Below are 26643 nucleotides of genomic sequence, written 5' to 3'. Positions count from 1 at the left end.
AAGCAAAACTTCCCATTCCTCCAAATAAAGAATTTCAAATGTATTCTGATTTCACTTTTTAGTTCCTCACTCTTTTACTATTGATTTTGCTAACTCCATATTCTTATATTTTAGGTCGTGACATCTGCAGATGACAAAAGTGATGGTTTGTCAAACACTGTTTCGTCGGAAGATCCTCTACCTAGATCAATTGATCTTGATAACACTCACCTACCAACCATGAAAGAACCGAGCTCACTTACTTCTAACCATCACGCTAATAGGGATGATAATGAATCTCTAACTGGGGAAAATTATTTACAATCTAAAGCGAAAATATCTACATGTGATCTCGAGGCGGAAGATGAAGATGACGTGGACCTCGAAGATCGACCATTAACTGTCGATACCCAGGAGTCCGATGAAGCATTACTCAATGAGTCTTCAAAAAAGACAATTCCCAGTACAAACAACTCCGTATGCACTATATCTAGTAAGTGAACAATGTGACGAATACTGTCTTATGTATATCAGTATTTGATAATGCTCCAGTCATGTTAATCATATAATTCCACTCATGAAGAGCAATCTTGTTGTAGACACCTTTGACTGATATGTTCTGTATAATCCACATCCTAGTGAAAGCATTCATACATCAGGAAATCTCTTTGTCTAGTACAGGCTTATGTCATCGGCTTTGAACCTTATTGTGTGAGTACCGGTGTTACTACTCGGTTCTCAAGACCGTAGCGGTTCGAATACACTGTCTAGTTGCTCAAGGTCGAACTCTGTAACCACTAAGTCATTGCCACACTCAGAGTGAGTGTAATGCTAAATGCTACTGAAGATATCCAAAGGTTTGATACATCTCGGTGACCCACACTACGCACCGTTATTCACTCCTAATATTCCTTGACGAAAAACGTTTTAGCGTTAAAAGTAGTTTATTGTTGCTGCATTTATATTTTCCACTTTTTATTACTCCAGAATTTCAGTAATTCCAGAAAGCCATATGCTTGAAGTGTAAGTCAAACCTGTTAAGTATTGCGAATTAGACTTTGGTCTGGGTTGGAGTATTCTGCATCATCATAAAAAGTTTATTCCCAATAGGAAATGTACCGCGCTATATATCACATGATTAGATGCTTGATTTCCAACAAACTTCCCACGAGTTCATAACTTGCTTATTGAAGCAGTGGCTTAGTGGTTAAGGCACTCTAGGCCTATAAGTCAAAGGCCTGAACTCCCACCACCTAATTCGATTTCTTCGGTCGGTAATATTACTAACTTTAACAAATAATATAAGTCAAAACCTTACATAGCTAATAAGTTACTTTGCACAACCAAAAATTAGTCACTTGTGTATTTTTATCTACTTCTACAATTCACTTTTAACTCAATAGGTAAAGGCTTTAGTCCCCAAATAAAGATAACTAACGTCCAAGCATCGTTTGATATTTTTAAGAAATATAATCGTATAGTCGATTGACAACCTTATTTAAAATTACATTTTTGAAACCATTGTACCGTTTACTATCCCCGAGCTCTGTTTTCTCGTTGTGTTGATAGCTATGGCAACTTACAGGTACGTACTATCCGTTTAGCTTTCTACTTAAAGTATTAGGTTTATCACCCGGTTAGATATTACGATAGAACATGTTTTAGTGCGATGCTAGTCCGTCAAAATCAAAGCAATTCAATTTCGTTCTATATCTGTCACAATATCGTATGTGCTTAACATTCTTCTGCTTGTGATATTTTCCGTATTAAGCATAATATGCACATTGAATATATTGTAAGTGAATCCTTTAGTTATATTTAGGTTGAGATATGTTTATTTAATGTACATTTTAGATTCAGTTGCTGAAGATAAACAGGATCCTACCTCAAGTGTTACAACTGCAAGTAAAACGTCATTTGTAGTAATCAACAACACTCCATCCGCCGTTGTATGTTTATCTTCATCACTTTCGTCTTGCCAATCTACACTTTCGCTTCAAAACTGTCAATCTACAAGTGTTCCTAACAAAAATTGCTCTTCGGATGGACATCATACCAGTGCTCCTGTTGCTCTAGCAACTGTGGCTCCTATAAGAATGTCATCTGTGGGGCCTGACTATAGCCTTTCGTAAGTTCTTAGCATTTAGTTGAGTTAATTAAATAATTGGAAATATTGAGTTTGTTTCATCGATCCTTTGTACTTACATGGTCGATAGTCACTGAGATCAATAACGCTATTAACCGACACGATTGTACTTGTACTAAAATGTAGAGAAATGGTTTGGTGTCAATTGTGAACGGTCTGTAGTTAGATAATACTTAGTGTGGTCATATGAACTAGATGTTTGTTTACAAGTCTCTGGTTTTAGGGATGTGCTCATTACAAATCCTCATATGTCCACTGGCTATGTATAATCTCTATCTAACGACTACTGCAAGTATATTCTAAAACTTAATTTCAGACATAAGTTATGTTCTAATTTTTTCGATACTAACAGATATTCAAATGTAGAATACGTGATTTGTTCTTCGTGAATCGTTTCTACAGAACTGCGATCTATTTCACAGTATAAAATGGCAAAATCTCTGATCTTCGTTCATAATCCAGGATCGTTTCTTATGTTTCTCATCATACGATTTCATTGTTTTTATTTGTATATTCCTAGCATTTGTAAATTACACGTTTTTGTGACTAATCGATTCATCATATAAATTAGACACAAAAATAAATGTTACAGAGGTATGCACTTTGTAAAACTACTGTAGTGTCTTAGCCTTTAGAGCGCTCGAATTTCAACCATTAGGTTACAAGTTCGAATGCTGCCTCAACTACCTCGGTTTAGGGGCGGTTAGTATCACTTTCCTTCACGCCAAAATAGTCCAAGGCCAAGTACGAAAAATCTGCACGTGATAAATTACACAACTAACTTCATGACTTTCTACAAAGCAGTTTTAGTTCGTTTCCTCATTTGCTATTAGTAAGATATATTGTTTGCTTATAGGCATAGTGTACCATTGTAGCTTTAGTAATTTATAGTCATATACCATGGTTTATATACATCGGAACTTGATTAAATAGTTCAATTATTTATCTGTATTTACTTTTTTTTATCATTGTCAGTTAAGTATCTATTTTTTCAATAACATTCAGAAACGAAATTTTAAGACCTATTAAACCTGCTTCACAAGATACCCAGACAAATACGGTTATGAGCAATCATGCCACTCCGCAGACTGTTACATCAATATTTCCTAGCAAGCATGAAGCTGTTTCTACAACATCAACCGTGTCTTATAACCCTAAATCTAGTCAAAGTAGCACAAACGAAAGATTTGGCTTTCCTGCTATTAGTATCACCAAACCTGCGTCTATTGGCACGACTTCTGTCACAATTTCTATTGCTCCTACTATTAGCTCTTCTGTGATTACTACGCACAGCATGCCAAGTATATTCAATGTGAGGACACGTCCGACGGTCGCTCAGTCAGTACTTCCAGTGTTGTCTGTTGGTCCCCAACCAGCTCCACCTCTCAACACACAAACTTCTCTTTCATCCTTACAGTCTCAATCTACTGTACAATTTATGCCTCTTGTCGGTAATATGCCTGTCACAATGCCAGTTCCTGCAACATCTACCGGTTTAAGAAATGTTATAAATCACAACCAGGCTATACCAATTGCTGGTGCACCAACTGCACCATGTCCTCCGCTTCAAATTTTCAACATGACACCCATGCCACAATTTATGGGTAGGTTATGATAAGAACCTTTATTTTTAGTGTATCCTTATTATTTAAGCATATATGTACATTTACATACACTAAGTCAATAGACGAACTAATCTTTTGCATTTTCGATGTGATGTATTGTTTCTGATTAGCGTTAATCTACATGTTGACGAGTTATCGATCCCAGTTTCATACCCTCACTTATTTATCTCTCTCTTTTTCGTTACTGTTATCTATTTATGTTATTATTTGCATTCTATATGCGTGATTAAGTATGTCGTTTTGATATAAGAACTTGTTAGCCAAGTTTGGTTCCAATCAGTGTGTTACGAATTCGAACTGTAGTTCTTCTCTTCTGAAATGACTAACAATCATGTGATATTTTAATCCTTCTAAGAATATGTGCAGTTTGAAGCACGATGTATAAATTCTTACCTGGTTATTGACCTGCATTGGCTATTATTTCAGTCATCAGAAAAATTCCTTGCCCTTTGGTCTTGTCACTTGTCTTCTAATCGTTAAATCTTGAATTAGAATATCTTTCCTTCCGTTGAAGTTAGGATAGTTCATATTTGACTGAAGGAACATTTTAGAACGTAAGGGTTGTGTCATCATGAAATGACATTAATTCTGAAGTTAGGTAGAACACACAACTCAGTAATTTAAAGTTGTGTTTTTACTCTTTCCGACAAGTGAACTGTATCACAAGTCAGTAATCCCATTTATTTAACTGGTGGGTTCTAGCCATTTCCAGAAAACAGAACTAAAGTAGTTCCTACTTAAAAAACATAAGAACTTGAGGATCTTAATTTAAAGAAGGACATATTGGGTAGACTTATAAATGGTTTCAATTTAAATTAACCCACGATTTTACTGTGTTCAGTTATGTATGCGTGTACCATAACTATATATTATATTATTATTATCATTAATTTATTTCAACTAACACCTAGTCTAAGTATCCACTTGACATAAAATAAATATCGGTTATATTGAGTTAACCGAAATCGCATATATTTGCAACGTGTGTGTGCAAACAACTGGAAAGGAATCTGGTTGTTTATAGGGACTATACTGTAACCACCTTACAGTTAATTACTAATTAACAGTATGCTGACCATAAGTATTTCCTTTTGTTTATTAGGTACTCCTAGTTATGTGCTACATCCTACTGGGCCAGTTGCCGGTGCAAACAGCTTCCAGTTTCCTCAAGGATCAACACACTTGCTACCTGGATTATCAGGAAGTGCGGGGGTCGGTGGGACAACATTCAATTTTTTACAACCACAAAATTATCCGTCAACGATTTTTCCTCAGCCTCCCACTATACCTGATCTACTCATTGACCCACAAAATCCTATGGGTTTAGGGCATTCTGTTTTAACCCCACCTGCATCGATCGCTCTCATAAGTGCTATAAATAACCCTAGTTCATCGTCCTTCACATCAATTTATCCGACTCTTTTACATCAACCTAACCAAAATTTTTTCCCAACATCATCTACACACTCTGGTCCAGTGTCCTATCCATATTCAACTGCCTTAGCGGCTGGTACACATTTGGTGAATGCAACTGCACCACAAATGGCTACTTCTTTAGTTCCCGCTGCAGTTACAAATTTGCCAAATATGCATAACTCAAACGAAACAAGTTTCATGTTTCAATCTGGACCGCCACATGGTACTTCTTTCATTTCAAGTAATTTCGCTCCAAATCCAGGACAATTGTTCCCACCTTGTCAAGTAAGTCGAATGTGCAATTAGCCATCCAATTGAATTTAGCTTGTCAACACTACATACCTAACGTATTAAAGTTCTAGAAAAGAATAAAGGTAATCTCCATCACAATTTAGTATTACTTAAAAAGTACCTTTGAAAATTCAGTCTTTTGAACAGTTGTTTATTGATTTTGGTGCGTAAGCAAAAACACACTAGATCGTCCATTAAGTGACTCTCTCAATTTTAAGCTAGAATATTTAGTCTCTACTTAAAATCATGGGGCTTTAGCTCAATAGTTTCACTACTGCATCCTTAGATAACCTATACACAAACTAATTTAGTTTGAGTGAGTAGACAATATTGTTAACCTTTATAAAGTAGATTTGGTGCTGGGTCAGTCAACGATGTATGTAATACTACACTATCGTTAATCCATGTATTATATTACTTTAATACTAGTTACTCTATATTTAGTCAGTCATTTATTTTCTATCAAAACAAATTATAATGTTTTATGATTCATTTCATTTATTTTTGTGTTTTTTTTTTCAGTTCCCTACATTTCCAAATCTATTTCAAACCAATGATAATTGTTTAACTAATACATTTATCTCATCTAGTCTACCAACTGATTTAACTTCTACTTGTGACACAAAATCATCTTTAAATATGAATGGAAGTAATCTTGGCGGTAATGGTGGTACTTGTTTATCAACTTATTGGCCGTATGTTAGTTCAAATGATCTAATAAATCCAACATCTATTGTTCAAGCAACCAATTCAACTCATCAAACAGATTTTTTACAGTCTGTTAATAATAATAATAATAATTTAAATGATCGAAGTAAAATGAATGATGTCAATACAGACAATAGTGGTATTTTAAATGTTGAAAATATTAATGATGGTACTACTACTACTACCACTATTACCATAAATCCATTAACTCATGTATGTCATTTTGTTTAATGAAATTAGAATTTTAAGTGTATTATGGATGGTTTTACTGGTTATTATAATCAGTGACTTATCACTCCAGTTTACTTGCACTATCTGTCATTGATGCTCTCTCTATGTGTTGGTTATTTTTTTCTTTTACAAAATCCAAGGGATATTTTGTCCTATGTAGTGTTACAACTCGTTTATCAAGTATAGATTTGTGTACATAGATTAATCACTGAGTCGTCGTCAATGTTATGTTTATCTTAAGATCGCAACTTGGTCGATGGAATTCGATCATCACTAAGAACTAAATAAACATAACATTAGCTACTACTCACTGATCGATCAATTCAAATATCTCAATTTTACAGATCAGTCACTCAGTGGTTACGTATCAGATTGTGGGACTGAGTGATTTGTGTTCAAATCCACCAGTCAACGTTAGTTCATTCAAGATTACAGGTACGTCTTACTGATGAATACAGACTAACACAAAACCTAGGTCATGGGTTTTCTGCTGACCACCTCCAATCACCTAACAAACTTGTGTGTTTGACTTAAATCTAGTAATATTCACCAGGTGTCGGGGTTTAAGCTTACTACCTATTGGTCGAAGGTCAAATGAATTAACGATTATACCGCTTTTTATAAAATCTGATAAATCCACCCATAGATTGTAGATTTCACTACACACATAGATTTCATTCAAAACATCAGTTGGTGTAAGATCATCGAAAAAGTGATATTTGATTCGCCCTCATTTTATATAATAAAATCTATATTGTGTGCGTCCTGCGAACAACTTATTGTCATTTACCTATGGGATTGGAATATGAGGAATAGTTTCAAATTAACTCATTACCAGATAGTTGGTTGTGAGATACTCTAGTCGTGATGTCTAATCATACTGTGGTGTGTGCTACTTATATCAACATAAGTAGTATATATCGTGAGTCAGGAGTAGAATATCTAGCAGTAGAAGATTGAGAAGATCGAGGAGAGAAGAACAGAAATAGAAAACAATTGGTATGGAGATGAAGGGACAGTGAAGTCTGAGATGACTGGTTGACATTTGCAAAGGAACAGTCAAGTTCGATTGATATTTTGCAAACTAAGTATTTACTGTTTGTTTCTCAGATTTTACTAGGATGTTTTGTAAGTTTGTGTTGAAATACATTCGGTTGTCTCCACCGGTGTTCGTGTTCACTACAGTACTGCTCAGTTTTCCGAGCCGAAGTAGATAGAGCGGGATTCGAACATGGAACTGATACTCTATCTCCTTAACCACTAGGCCACCGCTCGATCATTATGAGTATACAGTCCTGTGACAATATTAATATCCTCATTTTTATTCGTTTATATTCTTTTCATGTAGGTTTCATTGATTTATTTCAGAATAGACAATTTCTGCATCTTTCTCACGATGATTGTTTTTGATTTTTGAATCTTTTAAATGTCTAAGAACAGTCATACATTTTTATGATTTTCAAGTCAAACGAAGAAACCAATCTACATTGTTTTCATCAAATATACACTACTGGTTGGTGTTTTTCGGTAACCTTCGATGTATAGACCAGTAGCGATTGTACAATCATGTGAATATTGCTCTCTTTGAAGTTTTTTTCATCTGATATAAAGTAACTTTCCACCATGAAGTAATGATCGTTATTAAATTTATAAATAAATTAAAACCAATAGACCTTAAAAAGTACAGTTTCTTGAATAAAATATTACACAATTGAATGTTCAGAACTGAATTCACGAAGCTAATACATAGTCGATAACAACATGATCTTACATAAGTGGGGTTCATTTGTCCTAACTCCTAAAGTCACGATTAATTTGTGATCTTCTGGTGATTGCTTTATTTTTACAGGTTATGAATAGATATCAACAGAATGATGACTATCAATCAATTAATAAGCCTTAACAGTGTTAAATCCATGTTTTTATTTTCATCTCAAATTTTATAAGTAATACTCGTAAGTGCAATTGAGAATCGGGTAGAAGTCTACCCGATGTTTGTGCTGACGATGTCGTTCATAAGGACGATGAAAGCTCCACGACCAAACCATCCAGCTCAGAGAACAAAACTCCATCGAAATCATCTACCTGAGCTACAAATCTTCTCCACCATCTCAGAAAATTCTAGGTCATTGGTTAATAAGAGATTAACATGTTACTATTTAATTAAGCTGTCTCTTGTTAGAATCAGTCCTGACAGGTTCGAATTACTATTTAAGTTTCTCTTGTAGAACTGCCTATGATCAGTTAACATTTTAATGAAACATAAACAGTTATGTTACTCGAATTTTTACAAATACTTTGACTGCTGCTTGGAGTTAACTAATTAGGTTGTACAAAAATTCAATTGTCCATTGCTTGTAAACTGTTCCTTTTTCTTAAAAAAATATAATTAATCTTGATGGTTTCATCATGTTTATTAGAAAGTTGTTTATTTGCTTTTTATTTTCGTCTATCTGTTTTCTTTTTCTAGGCACCAATTAATTCTTCAATTAACAGTACGTTAACTACAATAAATACTGCTACCACTACTAATATCACCTCTGCGTTAGATAATGGTAGTCATAATAAAAATAATATCCCACTTAATTCCTCTACAGTTGTTCTACCAGCTATACGTCGTCGACGTCGATTATTTGCACAAAATGGTATTAAACCAATTACAAATGTGATTCAAAGTCCTTTTCTAAATCATACTAATTCCATGAATGATGAGAGTAATAATTCGACTGTGATGAATTCCACTGGTGATGATACAAATAATCCAACGGTATCTGATTCACTACTTTGTGCAAATGTTAATAATAGTAATGATAATGATGATAATAATAATGATAACAGTGTTGATAATGATGCTAATGGTATTAATAATAGTAATAGGGATTCTCTAACAACATGTGACAATGAATTGAAACAATCGGACACTATACAGGTAAGTATTTGTTGTGACTTTTTAATCGTTAAGAAATGTCAGTAATCACTTTGCATAATAATGTTGAATGAGATTCAAACGTTTACCAACTTTATATCTTCACTCATCTCACGAAAACTAAAATATATCATGAAATCTTTTGATGTTAGGTGGCTGGGAGTAATGGTCTACAAGAATCCCTGAAACCCTATCAGGTTTCGTGCTAGTGGGGACTTTTCAATATGGTGTATTTGAAACCTGTAAATCATTGATACACTGTAAGATTTGAACCCGACTCAACCAGTTTGCCTTTCCAACAATTATAAACTCAATCAGTCACAAATAACGTGGAACTCAGCACATATGTGTATTGAGTTCAAATCGCTACATCATATCACCACAGGGAGTTGAAAATTGCAAGATAAAAGTTACCAGAGTTGTTGAAATAGTTACAGTATCAGTGGTGATTAAAAACGTTGAGTATAGATAATTCAACTTGATTAAAAAATTCATAAAGCAAAAAAATCATTCGAGACAACTTACGATCTAGGCGAAGACAAAAAATAAGTTCATCAGCTCTATTGTGATAGATTCTAAGCTATCACACACAGCGTCTCCGACTCCTGGTTATGATTTTTGAGTCATTCAGACCAATGGCCACACACCAACCTGATTGTTAAAGTCCCGTCAGCACTGTAAAAACTAGAGAGCGAGAGAAGCTGACATTTTGTTACTATGCCGTTATTTAGTTAGTCTTCCATAACTTCTCACACCACCTGTGATAGTTATCTATCTAGTGCTACAACGTAGTAGACAAAGCATATTCAAACCTATTGACTTGAATATTCTATATGAGATTATGTTTAATCTAATGGTTTGTTTTAACTATTAATCTATCTATCTCTGTCATAGAAAAGGGTTCTTACATATTTAAAGACTAAATTTCTCTATAAATTTTCACATTTATTTAAATTTCTAAAAACTTACGCGCTTGAGTTTCCTTTAAATGCGATTGTCTCTTAGTACTTATTTATTTATTTTAACACATAAATATTGGTTCAAAGAGGCACCAGATACATATGCGCCGCAGAAATCTCATCTGATTTGTGTGAGGGCTGTGATACTGCCCAGGTGCTATTGAGTAACCATACCATATGGATGGTTGTCACTTACAAATCAATATCGTTTGAATACTTATCAGAAATCAAAAAGTATTTTGAATAATCATCTTGACTTATCACTACTCCGTTTTCTTCTTGATCAAGATTATTTCAATCATTAGAAGCAATCTGTGAGTTGACCACTATTTCTAGATATCTCATCTTTCATTAAAACAGACTACACATTTGCTGTATTATTATTAAATGTAGTCACTACCAATATTCACAAAGGCTTTTAGCTATCTCATTGTTAAAATTTGATCAGACCAAGTCATTGTACCTGACAAAGCATTTTATTCGAATGCATCAATTCTGCTTTTGATATCTTGGATACTAGTTTTTTTTTATTTCTTTCCTACTACAGTTCAATCTTAATCCAATATTATTGGCTAAACACTATCTTACTTTAAACTTCGTTTAGTCGACATGTTATAGCTTTTCATTAGAACTTTGAAAATCTACCTTGAATCTAATCACTAGTGTGTACGTAAGCACGCGGTTAGTGCTTACCAAGGTGGTTTTGTGGAGTTTTTATTTCTATAATTTGGAAGTAATTTTCATCTTAAACTGATATCATATATTCTTCAGTAGGTTTGAATTGTATTTCACAGTGTAATCTAAATCTAGTGCTTCCAGGTTTTCAATGATGGCCTAGCTTAAATCGACTCTTGAATTCGACTGTTATGATTTTAAATGCTCAGTGCATCCTAATGAGGACTCAACTAGATAGATGTACATTCTCCATCTAAGTCCAAGCTTTAACCCAGTACCTCTGACTTCCAAACTCAACATATTATCCACTAATTTAGTGAGTCTAATCAGTTATTATCAATAGAGACTGATTAATTCTAGTTTTTAGTTAATAACAGCAACGGGAAAATACAAATAATTTTCCATTGCAAACACTTTGAAAACATGGATTGTTTTTGGTTAAATCCATCAGTTCATTACTACTATAAGAATTTGCTTTGTCCGTTTTCAATCGTACAGAAGTTTAAATCATCCCCATACTGTATTCTTCCTTTTCAACATTTCTCTCTGTGTGTATGTGTATTTCTCACCAACTATTTTTCTCTCTCGGTCAGTCGCTTACATCCAGTCATATGCCCATATTTATTTATTTGTTTTTTAGTCTATCCCTATCTCTTTTTACCCAAAGTTTTATTGGTTGTTTTGTCTTGTCTTACCTTTGTTTACACATGAATATTTTTCTCTCTTTTTTCAACTTGCTAAAAGTTCATCAATAGAATTATTTTCCTTGTTTTATGTGTCTTGATTACACTCACCTATTATTTATGCATCATATCTTCGTTATGTCATCCCTTTCTCTGATAAACTACGGTTTGTTGTACTATCAAATTTACCGAAAAATCATCTATAAACCCATTCAACTTGAAATATTATGTAATATAGAAAAGGATGGATTGATTCTTTATTACATTAATATTAACGATAATTCAAATAGTGTCACTATCTTGAAACACCGACTTCGGTGGCTTGGATATGTTCTACGAATGTGGTCCCAAAGAATTCCATGTCGTGCATTATTTGTCGACGCTGGGACTGGTTGGAAAAAGGGGAAAGGTGGTCAGTGCATGACATGGTTATGACTGACTGACAACATCTTTAATTTTATCTTTCATTATACTAACGTTATGGTAACTTAAGCCTATGTTCCCAGTACGTACCAAGGTTCACGGTACCTATGATTAAATACTTTCACTATATTCTTCAAATTTCTGTTGAATTATTTTCCAAATGGACATCCGTTCACCTAATTTATTAACTGATTAACGACGAATAAGTATGCTGAAATCAGTTTCTACCAAGCTGTTAATTAGCTAAGATGCTATTTTTTTCCTTTTCAAATTTGTATGATCGTTATGTTACTATTGTTCTCTACACTAATACAGCTATGTTAGATCATCCGAATTAAATTAATTGAATATGTTTGCTAATTTTATTTGTTTAAGTTAAAAGCAGTTATGACAACCTTTTTTATAACCATATCAGTCATAATTCACTCGGTCTTGTTTGTTTGAATATTCCCATTGATTTTTAGAACTGTAATTGATCAGTCTCTTATTGGCATATGTGCATGCTGTGCGTATTGCCTCGATATAGCCTTAATTCAAAAGCATTATAAGCAAAGGCTATATCGAGGAAATCCGCACAGTATGCACATATGCCAATTAGAGACTGATCAATTGTAGTCTTAAAAATCAATGGGAATATTCAAACAAACAAGACCGAGTGAATTCAAACTTCACCCCATTGCACAAGCAAGTGGTTATCAGGACTCAGTAGCTGAGTGGATAACGCGATAGCGTTTGAAGCGAAAGGTACTGGGTTCCGAGTCCCAGAGTGAACATCAATTCTGAGATGCAGTTATATCCAGCTTGTGAGTCCCAAATAGGACGAAACGCGCATCCTGGATTCCACTGCTAGCCATTATTCATCTCTGCTTATTCTATCAGTTTACGACTTTGACTGTAGTAATATAGACGAATGTAAACATTGTTACTAGGTTGTTTTCTTATAAGCATAACTCATTGACTTTGTTATTATTTCAATGTTTCTCGTTTATAATAATTATTAAACTTACTGTTCACATGTCATTCACAATAATAATAATAATAATAACAACTGGGCGTGTTAGTTTGGTGCAAATGGCTTATGAAGTGATGGCCCAGTTCTTAAAACATTTGACTTCAAACCACTAAGTTATATGTTCGAACCCTTCTCCCACTGATTCCGGTTTGGGCAACCGAAAAGTTTCATTGTCTTTCACATTTAAAGTGTGGCTTGTGAAGCTGGGTGTACACATTTGTATACCTGCCCCCAAATGCCCTGGTACGGTCAAGGGTGGGGAGGGCCCGCTTTAACCGGACCAGTGGAAGTTGGGAAACCCTGATCCCAAACCAATGGTGCACATGGGCTCCAGTATCCTGTCGGAACAAATGGCATATGAACCAATTGTTGGTCACCGGTTACCATGGAACTGCTTCTCCTCATGATGTCCCTAGGGGGTGTGGTCCCCTAAGAAAACGACCTTCGGTCTGGGCACCCGGGCAGTATCATAGCCCTCACACAATTAAGATGAAATGACAATTTTTGTGTGGGACATGTATATCTGATGCCCCCTTGTACCAATATGTGTCCAAATAAATAAATTTGTATACCTGTTGAATGAGTTGAATTGCACAATATAGCATCCTTTTTTAATATCGTCTTTTGTTTGTTTTTTCTTCACTCATTTCGTTGAATTCAGTCGCCCGATAAATTGACTCCCTCTACAAAATCATCAGCTTCCACAATACCCACTTTCAGGAGCAACACTTTACCGCAATCTGTTGAAGATGTGCAGTTATGTAATCAAATCTCTACTGATATTGAATTTACTTCCAAATTATCGAAAGAAATGTAAGTTACTTTTGATTTGTTTTTCTCTTCCAAGTTTTTGACTACATACGAGTCGCTTTTTTCCCCATTTTATATTGAACACTTCTTTTTGTACTGGTAATACTATATTGTGTTGAAGGAAAAAACTGCTTTCGGGACGAGAAATTCATTTAATAAGTAATGCTACTAGCAATTGATTAGTCCAGTAACTTTTAGAAGTATTCTTTTGTGGAGAGTATTCAATACTCTTTGGACTGATAATAAAAGTATCTTTTATGTTGTTAATGGGTAAGACATATGAATGCGATAACGTGCGAACTATCTATTTATTCTAGTATTGCCAGTGGCGTCAATTCAGGAAGACTGAGATTTTCTTATTCATTCAAAATTAACTCAAGCAAATTGTACTATCCCTTAAACTAATAGACACTCTTGTTGTATACAAATGTATTTAAATATTTATAAGTATAAAAGTCCCCTAGATTATTGTTTTATAAAAATATTTCATGGATTCGTTAATGAGTTTACGTCCTAGCAACGTGAACGTTTTGTAAAATCGTTTAGAAAGCTATTCCCAGCAACATATAAAACAATCCAGAATCGGATTGATCTACAGTTATATTTATGAACTTTTAAGTATTAAAAGCTTGTAGATCACCAACGTAGATGATCTATGTCGAATGACTGGGGCCCACTCGAGTTAGATGGAAATGGTGTGACCCACGGCTAACTTCGAAATCACATCTCGCGGTCAGCACCTAACGTGGATTACTCCGTCGTATCAAGGTACTGTAGCTGCTTTAAAGATCACATAACACAAAAGACCTTATTTCAGAGATGTATTTGTAAAAGTAGGTACAAGGAAGAAGTTACGACTACCACCACATGGGTCAGTTCCTTGACTTGTGATGAACTGATGGGGGTTGATTGTCCTTGAACTTGACAAGGATCGGTGAACTGTTCGACATTCGGTGACCTGAATGCCGAATGATTTGGCTAGGACCCGATAACATTTCACTGGCCCTACCAGCTAAGTATCTAATCTTGACAAATGAATGACTCGTTTAAAGATAGTTATGTTTTGACCTACGATCTGTATGCTCACTTACTCGGGTCACGACATTATATAGTTTGCGTATGCTGGTCTGATATGATGATCTCTCCAACCAATAACACAACTGACTGCTAACAGTGAGCCGGAATCCTAATTTTTATTGGTCCTGCACTATTCCTTTTATTTTCAATATTCAATCGGAAGACATATATATATAATTAAGACTTAATAATTAACAGGATCACATACATTACTTACATAACCGCAATCTACTTATTAACAAAGACTAGGTGATCTGAAATCTCCTTAGTGCGTTGTTATTTTAGTGATAAGTTCTTAATCTAATCTATCTCTGGGCGATTTCAAGAATTATTCTAGTTTTAAATAATTTGTTATATTTTTCTCCTTATGTGCTTTTCAGAAGTAACCATTTGTACTTCACTAACGTATTACTTTATTTCATTAATTCGACTTCACATTTAGTTTCTTTGATCAATTTATCATTGAGATATAATCACAATTGATTGATCACTGAGTAGTGATCAATGTCATGCGTGTCAAGTCCTTCTCAGTGCTGATCGAATGCTATCGATCAAGTTGCAATGTGGCCACTAGTCTAGGTGGCTCGACACTGCGTGCACTATGTTGAGATAAGATGGTGGTTGGAGGTGGTCAACAGGAAACCCTGGACCCAGGTTTCGTGCTACTTGGCACTCGTCAGCAAGGTGTACGCGTAATCTTGAGGGAACTGGTGCTCCCTGACGGATTCGATCCCGTGTCACCCAGCTTCAGAGTCAGAGACGTTACCACTGAGCTATTCGGACCGTGACTGAATATTAGAGCAAAGAATTGTTTTCAGTAACTTTATCATCAGGTTCTACATTTATCAGTCCATAACTATCATGTTGTAATGGTTAAAGTAAGGGATGCCTAATTGAACTAGACAATGTATGCTATAATATCGGAACTCAGAATCCTGGAAAAAATAAAGAATGTATATATCTGTGACTGATTTTGGGCCATATCACCTAACTTCGTAAACCATTGATCATGGTTATTACAAGGTCCGCAAACAGGTAGTCTGTATAATGTGGTGGTTGAAGCTAATCGACAAAAAGATGTAGATCCAGATTTCATCTATTGAGCACTCATCATTAAGGAGTACTTGTAATTTTGAGAGATCTGATACTCCATGGGGTATTCAATCCCATGTCATCCAAGCACTAAAAAGTACTTGACATACGTGACATTGATAATTAATCGGTAATGAATCAATTTTTAGGTAGGCTATATCTAATAATTACTGCTCAAAAGAAACAGACTTCATAAACTGATATCACATCTTAGTTTAATGGTCGTATAGTTTTGTTTACAACCTGCTCCTAAACCATACAACATCGCACTTGGTTAGACATGCGTAAAGCATGTCTCATCCACTTTAATTTATGGTAGACTCACATCTTTATCAACCAGTTTGCATTCCTTCCCCAGTAACCTACGTTTGCTCTCAACATTTCCCACTTGGTTGTTTCACCATAAACGAGCAGGTGTAGTTGGTTTAATTTTGTTATGTTAACTTCGGTAATCCATGTATAAGTTACACAATGAATGTAGTTGGACTACTTTTGTTGGATAGAGAGTAAGTATTGAGAAGTATGGTGTATATATTTTAATCATTTCCCAAACTCAAATATGAATGTCCTTGTGTACAGATAAGTTTCTACACGGGTTCTAATCAGAAATAGATACACTGTTAGTAGTTGTAATATCCTAGTCGACATAATGTATTTAAACACTTAACAAGTTGGTTCTAACATGCCGTGATCTCACTTTCCCCAATTTAATTCAGTCAACTGAGCAGTAGCAAGTATAACTCCAGCCTGGACTTAGAAATGTCTCTCATAGTCAAGTACACAAATTTGTACTTGTTTCGATTTTCTATTCTATTACAAAATCCCACTTACAGTTTTGAAGAATAAATGATAATCTATACATTAAACGGTAATATTGGTATAAACTGGTTAATTTTCATTATATTTTGTGATCAATAATATTTTTTTTACTAATATTATTATTATCATTGATTTATTAGCCAACAAAAGGATTCAGTAGAGTATGATGATATAACTAAGCTTCCTTCATCATCATCATCATCATCATGTTCTACTTTTATCAGCAGTTCCGTAATGGTGACAACGATAGTGACAACTCAACTAATACCAACTATGTCAACCATCACCATGACATCAAATACAACAATCACTCCTTCACAAATGATTACTACTTCCTTTGCAACCAGCCCAGATGCAACCAAAATTCATGATCTTAATCACAATGCAGATAGTTCAGTTTCTTCAACTTCTCTACCATTTTCACCTTCAAATGCTGATAATAGTAGTAAAACGGTATATAAGAACTCAGATCTTTTACAAAATGAAAGTAAAATGGTATCAGTTGGAAAATCTGATGACAAAGAAGCAGCAAAAAATATCGTCAATAATCAAATGAAATCACCTGTCAGTAGCACTTTGCTAGTAAATAATGATAGTAATAATACTAGTGATCAGAAAGATTCAATTAATGAAAATTATTCAAAATTATTAAGCACAGTTTGTGTTAGCAGTAGTGGTAGTAATAATAGTATTGACGCTAGTAGTACAACGTATTCTAAATTAAAGTCAACGATAACACCTTTTGAATTTCCTCCTCCACCTGTACTTATTGGTCCTGATGATCGACGTATATTAACTCATTACATTGATGGACATATTATTTATGAAAGTGATAAACCATTTCCAGTAAGTTAAACATGTGTATGTATTTTGTGATCATTTCTTAATTTCCCTTAATGCTTCTGTAATATAATTTGGTTATAGGGAGAAGTAAAGGGTGGCTAGCAGTGGAATTTAGTACACGCGTTTCGTCTTACAGTTTAATGTTCTGAATAAACTGTTGTTAACTAGTCAGTTAACCAGTTGTTGTCGATGTAAATAGGACCCTAGCACAAATTTACGTGTCGGCTTAAATTCTCATACTTTACATCAGCATAGAGAGAAAATTAACAAGGTAAAAAAACGAGGAAGTGTAGTATGGAAGTGCAGCTCAAAAAATGGAAAATTTAATCAAAGACTAAACAGTTGAGAATGGGCACTTAACTTACTATTAATGCTAATAAATCAAATTTCACACCAATAAATGACCCCTGTTACATGAACCTTAATCAGGAGTTCCCTGTGCTTACCAATATTGCTCAGCTTAATGATTAATAGCATCATGATCACTACTAAAACGTTGGACGCTGGCTAAGTGATCTAAAAGTTAAGTGTTCGACGCGTGATCTGAATCTCCTGGGCTTGATCCTAGCTGGGGTCGTGGATGCACACTGCCGAGGGGTTCCATTCTAGGACAAAACAGCTATTTAGTTCTTCCCGTTTTTCAATAGTAAGTTCTTAGTGTAAACTATGAAATAACTTCATGGACTTATTTAGCTCATTCGTCGGTTTTTTTCTAGCCTACTTCTATATTACCAAGCATTGCTCATCACCCTAGACATAGGCTATGGATGTATTACCCATTCCTTAACTATTTCAGCCAATGAAGATTAATAGCTTCATCAATAGACTTCGTTCTCTTATTCAGAAAAGTCTACATATTTTACTGAATCAGTAAGCAAATGTTGTGAAGACTTTTTTTCTGTATTCTTTTGCGCTAAGTATTCAGAAATAACTATTTCACCATCCTAATACCTTTGTGATATAACATACTATAAGTGACACCTACACTAAAAGATTCTTTCTAACTTCATCTTCATCTGCTTTTGTCAGTTCACTATCAATCAAGTGTACGATTTTCAGCCACCAAATCACAGTATCGAAAGCCGCTACACTTACTACAGTTTGAGCAGCCAGATACTAAGAGTATCACTAGCTCTCATACCTAAGGTATGTCTCAGAACTCAGAACAAGAATTTGTACTTGATAGATAAGTTAACCAATAGTAATTCGTCGGACTAATAAAGTAATCGGTAAATGATACTTCGAATTTACCTATCAAGCTTTTTAACCACGGAATAGTTAGTCGTTTAACCGATTAAATCCCTGAAACAAGCATTTTTAACTTTTTATGCAGATTATTTGTATTTCGAACAATGGAACACTTAAATAGATTGTTGGTGATGATAATAATAAATGATTACATTAACGTATATTATTGATCATTAACGTACTTATTTATGTGTTATGTAGTGCCCTTATTTGTGTTTCCTTTTATTTCATTAGGTGAAAAATGGTATGATAGTAGTTGAAACAGCTCTCATGAAACAACAGTCTTGTCTAGTCAGTTCTACCAATTCACCACTTAAGACTTTCCTCATTAATGGTTATGAGGACGGAGTAATGAGCACTGTTAAATCACCTACAGCTCCATCTTTCTCATCATTAAAAACAACAGCTGTAAAACCAGTTGATAACCATGAATCCGAGGCGTTAATCGCTACTCCATCTAGATTACCTATTCAAGATGTTGGTGGCTGTGGTAGTGGTTGGATAAACCCACTGAAAGCGTCAAATTCATCATCACTATCTATTGTAGACAAGCATACAAATCATCCAGGATCAATTGCTACGTCTAATTCCCCCGCTATGTTGTTACATTATGAAACTCGACGTCGTAAACCATCCAATGAACAACAACTGTACAACGATATTCATGATGAAAATGATTGTAAGTTTTCTTTTTCTTTCCTCTGGCTTGCGTTTATTTGTCCCACCAGTAAATAAGAAAATTAAATGATGATTTAAAGCGCAGTACATTTCAGTGAAACAGTAAGGATGAATCTTGTATATTGTTAGCGGTATGAAGGTTAATAGTGATCTCGGTTATCATAGATCGGAATTGTTCGTAGCTAAAAGGAATAGCTACTTGTGGCTGGTCGTTTACATGACGTCCTTATAAATAGTTTATTGTGCGCTAGCTCTGTTTTCCTAACGACTTCTCACGGATATCGGATATGTATGAGGAGTGACTAAACAGGCTATTTTGAGGACCAACTTTTCCCATCCCTTTCCATTGTTGAAAGACAGTTTCTTCGGAGATGCTGGCTACCCGTCTGAAATTCCCCAAGAAATTAGAGACTATGATTTTCGATGCCTACTTTTGATCTTATTACTCTCATGTTAACTTATCCTAGCATAGTAGTCACTGTAGGCAAATCCAGACCGCACAAATAATTCCGTTTGGTTTGCGATTATTTATTTATTTGAACACATAAATATTGGTACAAGGAAGCACCAGATAAATATGCGCCTCACAAATCTCATTTGATTTGTGTGAGGGCTGTGATACTCCCGGGTGCCCAGACTGAAGCAGATGGTTTTCTTAGGGGACCACACCCCGAGCCTATGACATGAAGGTCTAGTCCACAAGGCAGTGGAGCATCGTAAGGAGATGCAGTCCCATGGTAGCCGTTGACCGACGATTGATTCATACGCCATTTGTCCCCTCGGGATACTGGAGCCCGTGTGCACCATTGGTTTTGAATCAGGGTTTTCCAACTCCCCTAGGTGGACTTTCCGTATCCACCAACCTGGTTAAAGCACCGGACATTCGCTTTTCGTCTTTTCAATTTCGTAAACAACACCCCCACCACGAGAAGGCAGTTAGTAGGACTTCCCTGGTAGAGGCTATATATGCGTGGCCATGTGAGAGCATTTGGAGAGGGAGAGCGGACTCTCCTCACTCTCCGCCGTACCAGGGCATTTGGGGGCGATTAAGACAATTCAAAATTACTACACGATTAATTACTTCTCACTTACTTGATTCAATAACAAATTTTAAAACGAATATCTTTAAAGTTTCGTTTCATCATTGTGTCATTCGATCATTTCGAGATGCAGATTCTCAGAATACGTGATTTGACGATAAGCATTTTCATTTTTTCTTTCATAATAAACAAATGAGCATTTTCTCAATCTGAAATAGTTTGTAATGTAATTTGATACTGAAACAATATCTGGCTATTCATACCAAAGTAGGTGAATAGATGAGTCGATAATTTACTACTGTAGTATTCGAATTTTAACTATAAGGTCTCACTATCAAAATTCACAGATGGTTTGCTTTGAGAAGATGGGTATTATTTCTAATTATCATGTAATAAATGTCTGTATTCGATTACTGACTTTAAATCCCACAAAGGTGTTTATAAACTACTCGATATTTTGATAATCGTGATTACTATGGCTCACGACTTTAGTGACCCGAAAACTAACTCCGATTTGGGTGAATGAATAAATGAATATAAATCTTCCATTTAGTTCCGTATACTACACCTAGGCTAACCCCGTTTTAATGACGGCTGTAATAAGAAGCCTCAAATACTAATTGTGTCGGATGAATTTATTTCAGCCATTCTTTTGCTCAGATGTACTTGAAAAGTTGGAGGCGGAAAGCGAAGCGGACTGGAGTAGGCAAGCGTGCTAACTCCCTTTGATAAAGCATAACTCACCGTTCAGAGCCGTACAAAAATAAGTTAAAAACACGTGACGAATGGAGTAAGCGATATATATACACACATGCATAAAAAAATTCAGGGTTATAGGCGAGTAATTAACAAGACCAAAATGCTACTCGAGAATAACCCATGTGTGCGTGACATAATGTAATGAACGAAATCTTGAGTAGAGTAAATCAGTTTATTGTATTGAACAAAATTGTTATAATGATCCGTTTTCCTTTTTTACACAAATGGGACGTTAATTTACCTTAGACGAATATGTACACTAGATTCCCTCCCAGTGTCTATTCTACAGGACTTCAACACAACTCAGATCAAGAACACGTGATTAGCCTGACTAGAACGCAAACATATTTCCACACTAAAACCGACACAATCCAACAACAATGAACAATCAATCAATAATAGTAATAAATTATAAGGATAGGGGAAGATATAATTCATCCGACACCTGTCAGACTATCTACAAGTTTGACTAAGCAGACAACTAATCATTCTCGCCCACACATCAGAAATCACACACTGTAATTGTAAAATATGAAAACAATACATTGAATACATCATTTGCATACCTTTCTTGAATTGTCTCACAAATTCCATCGTTCTTTCATTCCTGTTGCTACTCGGACTGCTTCTCTCTTTCTCTTCTCATGTTACTCCTGTTTATCTGTATAATTAGCACACACGACTGTAGTACTAGAATACATTATTGTAAGTTTGATTTTCGTCACCGTTTGCAACATCAAATGAAAAACCGCTGAAAGATTAATGAGCAATGGATAGTTGTTTGATTTTACAACCTGGCCAGTGATTGAAAATACAAAACCTTAGATCACACTCTGAGAATCCTATGATCCTTATTCTCTAATTCAATCAATTTCCTATCCCTGGCGTGACATCATTCAGTACCGTTGATAGACGATTACTAGACACTTACTTAAGTTGGCTAAATTGTACCAGCTTACTGTTTCTCACTAGAACTTCAGTAGTTCATCTCTCGAGGTCAGTCACCAGTTAGTGATCTTACAATTAATGTTCAGTTGAGGTAAGTTAGTGAAGATTATTTTCAAATAGGAACCATTAAAATTCATTGGAGGGATTGACTTGAAAATGTTCTCCTATTGTTATTAGTTGTCTTAAAATTCATTAGTGATTTGTTTAAATTCATTTATTCATTTCTAGCATCACCATCAACATCCAATCATTATCATCAACCAACACAAGGAATTTTAGCATCATATCCCCATTCTACTATATTGTCTTTAGCTAATCGTAATTCGGCTAGTGTTGTTTACACTCAATCACCTATTGTATCAATTCCTAGTCGAAATGATAGACAATCATCTTCTGATATGAAAGGAGGAAATGAATTGACTGTTATGGATGGTAAATCAATTGAAAGTTATTCACATCATTCACAATATCAGCACACTGAATCTTCAACATCGCTTAGTAAACCATTAAATGAAATCCAGTCCAGTTCTGGAGTAAGCTAAGTTCAAATATCTATTTTCTTTATCGAATATTTACTTTATAACTATCCTTCGCTGGTGTTATGACTTACAATACTTGATAACATAGTTGATAAGTACTCTTTTCAGCAGTGTTTAGTTCCACAATATAATTATCTTGCCCATTAACATGGTTTGGTGGTATAATCCAATGTTCAACCGTTTCTTTATTTTTTCTGCACAGAAAAATTGATTTTAGTTTCATACAAGAATAACTGTTGTTATGAATTGAGATTTCATAAGTAGATATGGTTTATTGTTCGCTAAAATAAACGAGCAGATCGCCAATTGATAGGTAAAATACAATGATACATTGTGTTTTGACTGATGGCTGTTCACGAGACCTTTTTATTGGTGCAAACTTTTTCCCCTCCCTCTAAATTGAACTGATATCAGAAGACAAGACAAATTAGTTGCTCAGTAGAATAGATTTATTCCTAATAAAATAACATGCTCATGAACGAAATATTTCATAAATGAATAAATGAGATTGAAAGAAAATCACATTTGTAGTAGGCAGGTCACTTGCGCTTGACCTTAACTATCATATTGATTACGAACAACTATATTTCATAAAGGTCCACTTTTTCTATGAATAATAATACTAAAGAGTGAAAGCAACAGATGCAATCGGTAGGCGAAAACGTCATTCTCCACTTGCATTCGGTGTGAAATACTGAGGAGTTCTGTATTCGAGGATTTTTCTCTTACCAGATAGTTCGAAAATAAGTGGACATGGTTACATTCGCCCTACATGAATTATCGATGTTCGATGTGTAACAATATGTGAATATTACGACTTATTGTTTTGAGATTAAATAATGTAACTGTGAGGCGTGTGGCTATCTTGATTTATTAGCTAAGTGAATAGTGCGTTGACATTTGAAGTGAAGTTGCTGTATTCGAATCTAAATGTGAACGTCAACCTTAGAGTATATCTGTTTGATGAGTCCTAAATAGGACGAAATACTAACTCTGGATCCTAATATTAGCCACAATCTTTATATCCTAAAGAAATTTGAACTGACCAATCAAAAATTAAACACTGTAGATGTGACATATCAATGGTGGCAATCCATGTTTTTTTGTAAATTGGCGAGACTATAATTTATGGACGAGCCAATCAGGAGCGTTTGAGGGATTTCAAGGCCACGGTGCCGATTTCAGTACCTGTTGCTCATGTACGATCGGTTCACAGAGAATTATAAAGAAGACTTGACAATTAAGCGGCTACAACAAATTAGACTATTAAGAAGTTCCTGCATTGGTAATTGCTGGTATTAAATGACTTGTAGACCTTGCGCAGACTACCGTGATATTGTCCTTTGATGTAATATATGTTGAAGGAGGACGTTTGCTAGAATAGGAACCTTTATCGCTCGATCCAGATTGAGACTAAGGCATATTATAATAATTGCCGCAAACTGTATAATAAAAGCACTAGTATTATTGGCTGCAATAATCGCAGATGTTACTGAAGCTTCGGCTAATTAGTGGTTTGAGTATTTTAGGGATATATGCGTAATAAAAATGACAAGCTTACACAACCAGAGTACATACAAACAATATTGAAGCTATATGGTCGAGGCTGAGAGGCTTTTTGTGATCATATCATGGCTCCAGAGACCAACTATTATGGCGTCATATGGATGAGTTCCTCTACCTTATGCATTACGATTTTGAAACCTTTGAATCTTTTTCTAACCTTGACAAGTTTTTGGACCATATAAAAGAAGTGTATCCACTTTAATTATTTGGTTTTGTATAATATATTTTTACTCTATGCTGACTGTTTACTGATTAGCTAACATTTCTCAAGTTCATATTAGATTCATTCAAAGGTCGTCCATAAATTATAGTCTCGCCTGTAAATTTTATACAAAGTGCGAAACATTGACAGTATTCAGGAACCCAGGGAAAATTTCAAAACCAATGTTTGGATAAGGCCAAAGCAGTACACAAACATATTTTCATACTATCTTAAACTCTGTTGCCCCAGTAACATAGATTCACACTTAAACCCAGTGACGTTTAATAGACACAAATAATACAAAAAAACGTTAACATTCTTGTATTTTTATGCATCATCGATTATCTTAAAATTGTAGGATCAGCGCATAAACATAATGATTATCCAAATGTCAATCTCCATGTATCCATTATGTAGAAATAATATACACTAAAGATATTAGGAAGACTTTACATAGTAAAGAATCTGGACTGTTGAAAACCTGTTTTGTCATCTCAACAATCCACTATATACATATATATTTTTGTTGACATTTTTTTCTTCTTAAATTTCATTTTAACAGATTATGATGGGATTAACTTCTACTGCATTCAATCAATCTACATGTCAACAACGATTACCAAGTATTGCTCAAGCAATGTATGGTATATCTCAAACAATTACACCATCATTTGGATTATTAACACCTAATCCACCACCAAAAGGTCCAATATATAAATGGACTCCTGATGATGTTGTTGCATTTGTTCGTGGTACACCTGGTTGTGGAGCATATGCATCAGCATTTTTAAATAATGAAATAGATGGTGAAGCATTATTATTATTAGCTGAAGATCAATTTATTCAACCACCAATTGGTATGAAAATAGGACCAGCTTTGAAATTAGTTGCACGATTAGAATCTTTAAAGAATTGTTGTTAATGATAACATTATTTAATAGAATAATAATAATAATAATCCGGAATCTACACACAAACACAGATTTATTTCTATATATATATATTTTATGCTGACTTATTTAAACTTTATACCCTTAATTTAAATTGTAACCTCCCTCTCTCTCTGCCTGTCTGTCTCTCTCGGTTGAAACAGTACCCTCTTCTTCATTCTATATATATATCTATTTTTTTCCGGTGATATTTATCATTTAATGTAATGTAAACTTATATCAGTTTATCATTTGACTTTCTTTTTTTATTTATTCATAAAGCATTTAGCTTAATCAATCAATCAATTCATAAATCATTCTTATTATTACTACTATTATTGTAAATAAGTAAATATTAGCAGAATGATAAACAGATAAGGTTTTGTTTATTGTTCTCTTTCTATTACGTTTCTGTATAAGAGTGGCAGCAGTATTTTAAGTATCAATGAATACAAGACAGAGACGAAATGATGTTCATTTGTTCCAATTTATAATTCACTTGTTCTTATTTATTATTTGTTATTACTGTTTGACCCTGTTGTTGTTGTCGATTATTATCTTCTTCAATACAATAATTTCATATATATATATATATATATATATATCATATACGTATATTCATAAAATACAATTTGTTTTTATTACTAAGTGTAAGAAAAAAAATCGTTGCTGAATGTTGTCTTTTACAAGCGAACGAGCCCTCAAATGCCCTGGTACAGCCGAGAGTGAGGAGAGTCCACTCTCCCTCTCGAAAAGCTCTCACATGGCCACGCGTATATAGCCTCTACCAGGGAAGTCCTACTCACTGCCTTCTCGAGGCGGGAGTGTTGTTTACGAAATTGAAAAGACGAAAAGCGAATGTCCGGCACTTTAACCGGGTCGGTGCCCTTTTGTACCAATATTTATGTGTTTAAATAAGTAAAGACAAGCGAACCAAGAACTCGGGTAGGGAAGACCAATTTATTGTTTAATGCAAAATTACAGGAGTACCTTCGTAAAATATGTAAACTATACATTAA

The 26643-nt window shown here is 34.7% G+C and overlaps 1 protein-coding gene across 1 annotated transcript; it reads left to right on the top strand.

Annotated features, from left to right (window-relative positions):
* Positions 1-25756, top strand: Smp_175040 (polyhomeotic, putative). Its single transcript, XM_018790552.1, has 12 exons — positions 1-472; positions 1834-2107; positions 3131-3729; positions 4853-5451; positions 5980-6233; positions 6273-6378; positions 8867-9325; positions 13736-13887; positions 17097-17718; positions 19198-19642; positions 22617-22921; positions 25258-25756. Exons 1-12 carry the CDS (start codon positions 220-222, stop codon positions 25615-25617), a joined length of 4428 nt encoding a protein of 1475 aa, XP_018646183.1. The 5' UTR covers positions 1-219; the 3' UTR covers positions 25618-25756.
* Positions 25757-26643: the final 887 nt, after the last annotated feature.

The sequence above is a fragment of the Schistosoma mansoni genome, assembly GCF_000237925.1.
Source record: "Schistosoma mansoni, WGS project CABG00000000 data, supercontig 0062, strain Puerto Rico, whole genome shotgun sequence".
Classification (NCBI taxonomy): domain Eukaryota; kingdom Metazoa; phylum Platyhelminthes; class Trematoda; order Strigeidida; family Schistosomatidae; genus Schistosoma; species Schistosoma mansoni.
This window is presented reverse-complemented; position numbering and strand designations above follow the sequence as displayed.

Bases quoted from the DNA above. Each gene is read 5' to 3' on its own strand.
- Smp_175040 (XM_018790552.1), top strand. From the start codon at position 220: ATGAAAGAACCGAGCTCACTTACTTCTAACCATCACGCTAATAGGGAT. The intron at 2,108-3,130 runs GTAAGTTCTTAG...AATAACATTCAG, and splicing joins GGGCCTGACTATAGCCTTTC to AAACGAAATTTTAAGACCTA. The intron at 22,922-25,257 runs GTAAGCTAAGTT...TCATTTTAACAG, and splicing joins AAATCCAGTCCAGTTCTGGA to ATTATGATGGGATTAACTTC.